Source organism: Genypterus blacodes, unplaced genomic scaffold, assembly GCF_046128005.1.
Source record: "Genypterus blacodes isolate CSIRO-AG114 ecotype Tasmania unplaced genomic scaffold, CSIRO-AGI_Gbla_v1 ptg000035l_1, whole genome shotgun sequence".
NCBI lineage: Eukaryota > Metazoa > Chordata > Actinopteri > Ophidiiformes > Ophidiidae > Genypterus > Genypterus blacodes.
Window position 1 is genome coordinate 17,501 of NW_027466848.1, and position 2,500 is coordinate 20,000.

A 2,500-nucleotide genomic window follows, 5' to 3' on the forward strand; every position below is an offset into this window, starting at 1 on the left:
CAGTTTCCACGGCTGCATCAAGAATCTCTACATCAACCACGAGCTCCAGGACTTCACCAGGAGCCACATGAACCCCGGCGTGGTGCCGGGCTGCCGGGCCTGCCTCAGGCTCTACTGCCTGCACGGCGTCTGCCAGCCCGACGCCGCACAGGTACGACCACGGAGACGCCAGCAGACAGTGTGTGTCTTTCCTGACTGGACCGGGTCAGGAAATCAGCATCTAGTTACAGTGTGTGTGTGTGTGTGTGTGTGTGTGTGTGTGTGTGTGTGTGTGTGTGTGTGGATGTTTTGCCTCCAGGGACCTCAGTGTCACTGCCAGCCCGGCTGGATGGGACAGCACTGTGACCAGCCCACAGCAGGGGGCCTCAGTGCCATCGCCACTACGGCAGCAGACGCAGACTCGTGTCACAGCAGCAAGTAAGCTTCAAACCTGCTCAGGGAACAAACCTGCTCAGGGAACAAACCTGCTCAGGGAACAAACCTGCTCAGGGAACAAACCTGCTCAGGGAACAAACCGCTCAGGGAACAAACCTGCTCAGGGAACACACCTGCTCAGGGAACAAACCTGCTCAGGGAACACACCTGCTCAGGGAACAAACTGCTCAGGGAACAAACCGCTCAGGGAACAAACCTGCTCAGGGAACAAACCTGCTCAGGGAACAAACCTGCTCAGGGAACAAACCTGCTCAGGGAACAAACTGCTCAGGGAAAAAACCGCTCAGGGAACAAACCTGCTCAGAGAACAAACTGCTCAGGGAACAAACCGCTCAGGGAACAAACCGCTCAGGGAACAAACCTGCTCAGGGAACAAACTGCTCAGGGAACAAACCTGCTCAGGGAACAAACCTGCTCAGGGAACAAACCGCTCAGGGAACAAACCTGCTCAGGGAACAAACCGCTCAGGGAACAAACCTGCTCAGGGAACAAACCGCTCAGGGAACAAACCTGCTCAGGGAACAAACCTGCTCAGGGAACAAACCTGCTCAGGGAACAAACCGCTCAGGGAACAAACCTGCTCAGGGAACAAACCGCTCAGGGAACAAACCTGCTCAGGGAACAAACCGCTCAGGGAACAAACCGCGCACTAATCAGTGTGAGTAGTGACACTGTGCCTTTGTTTTCCAGGTGTGTGAATGGCGTATGCGTGGCGTTGGACACGCAGTCGTACCGCTGCGAATGCCAGGAGGGATACCACGGTTCCCTGTGTAACCTGCAGGGGGAGGTGGCGAGCACGTGCCAGGGTGTGCAGTGTCTGCACGGGCGGTGCCAAGAGACGGACGGAGGGGAGCGCTGCCTCTGCAGGGCGGGATACACCGGACAGAGCTGTGAGACAGGTGAGGACAGGACACAGGTGAGGACAGAGCTGTGAGACAGGTGAGGACAGAGCTGTGAGACAGGTGAGGACAGGACACAGGTGAGGAACGTCCCAGGAATTTGGAAAAGTCATGGAAACTTCAAGTCAGAGGTTAGAAAGGTTAGAAAGGTCTGTGATCACAAGCTAGCCTAGCAACCATCGCCTGGCAACCACACCATTTGCTTAACTGAAATGGCACAAAAGCGTAACTACAGGAAGTAGAGATGTCCTCATTGATTTCTGGTTGTAGCTGGACTTAATACTGGGATCCAACATGTCCAGAGCCAGAACCCTCACACACACTGCACTCACACACACAGCAGCTTCCTCACCTCATCAGAACCCCCTAAACACACCCCTGATGTGTCCCCCTGCTCCTCTGCCCACAGAGTCCCCATGTGGCGGTCAGCCGGTGAGGGACTTCCACCGCCTGCAGCGTGGCTCCGTCCTCTGCCACACCTCCAAACCTTTTTCCTGGGTAGAATGCCAGGGTCGGTGCAAGGCTGGGACGGAGGCGGGGACAGAGGCGGGGACGGAGGCGGGGACAGAGGCGGGGACAGAGGCGGGCGCTGCTTCCTGCTGCGCCCCTCTGAGGGTGCGGCGCAGGCGACTGGCCTTTGAATGCGAGGACGGGACGTCTTTCACGCAGGACGTCGAGAAGCCGGTGGAATGCGGCTGCAAAGAGTGCGTTTAATACTGTGGATACCATCGTACACAAACACACGCGCACACACACACACACACACACACACACACACACACACACACACACACACACACACAACACATTGTATGGAAAAACCACTGCTGAATGGACATTGTGTTCTTTGTGTCCTCACGCACTGAAGCAGTTTTGTATTACGAGACGTCGTCCCTCTGAAGACGTGAAAGCAACCAGTCAACCTCATTGGCGTCTTCCTCTTCATCGCCCGCTGCAGGAAAGCTGCACGCACACTAACTACCTAACCCGGCTCCTTTATTAGCACTGATGATCCAAAATGCCTTCCTGTATGTTCAGTGGTGTGTGTGTGTGCGTGTGTGTGTGTGTGTGTGTGTGTGTGTGTGTGTGTGTGTGTGTGTGTCTCCCTGTGCTCCTGAGCAGTCAATAAAAGGTCCTCACCTAGAAAACACAAGGCCTTACCCTCA

General features: G+C 55.7%; 1 protein-coding gene across 1 annotated transcript in view; it reads left to right on the top strand.

The window, feature by feature from the left end:
- Window positions 1–2,461, top strand: part of LOC142995963 (slit homolog 1 protein-like) — a 17,693-nt gene extending 15,232 nt beyond the window's left edge. The window contains exons 28-31 of the mRNA XM_076146828.1: window positions 1–151; window positions 299–417; window positions 1,126–1,334; window positions 1,744–2,461. The exon at window positions 1–151 is cut by the window's left edge and continues 61 nt beyond it. Of these exons, the coding sequence (XP_076002943.1) occupies window positions 1–151; window positions 299–417; window positions 1,126–1,334; window positions 1,744–2,048 (784 nt within the window). The 3' untranslated portion in view covers window positions 2,049–2,461. The remainder of the gene's footprint in view (window positions 152–298; window positions 418–1,125; window positions 1,335–1,743) is intronic.
- Window positions 2,462–2,500: the final 39 nt, after the last annotated feature.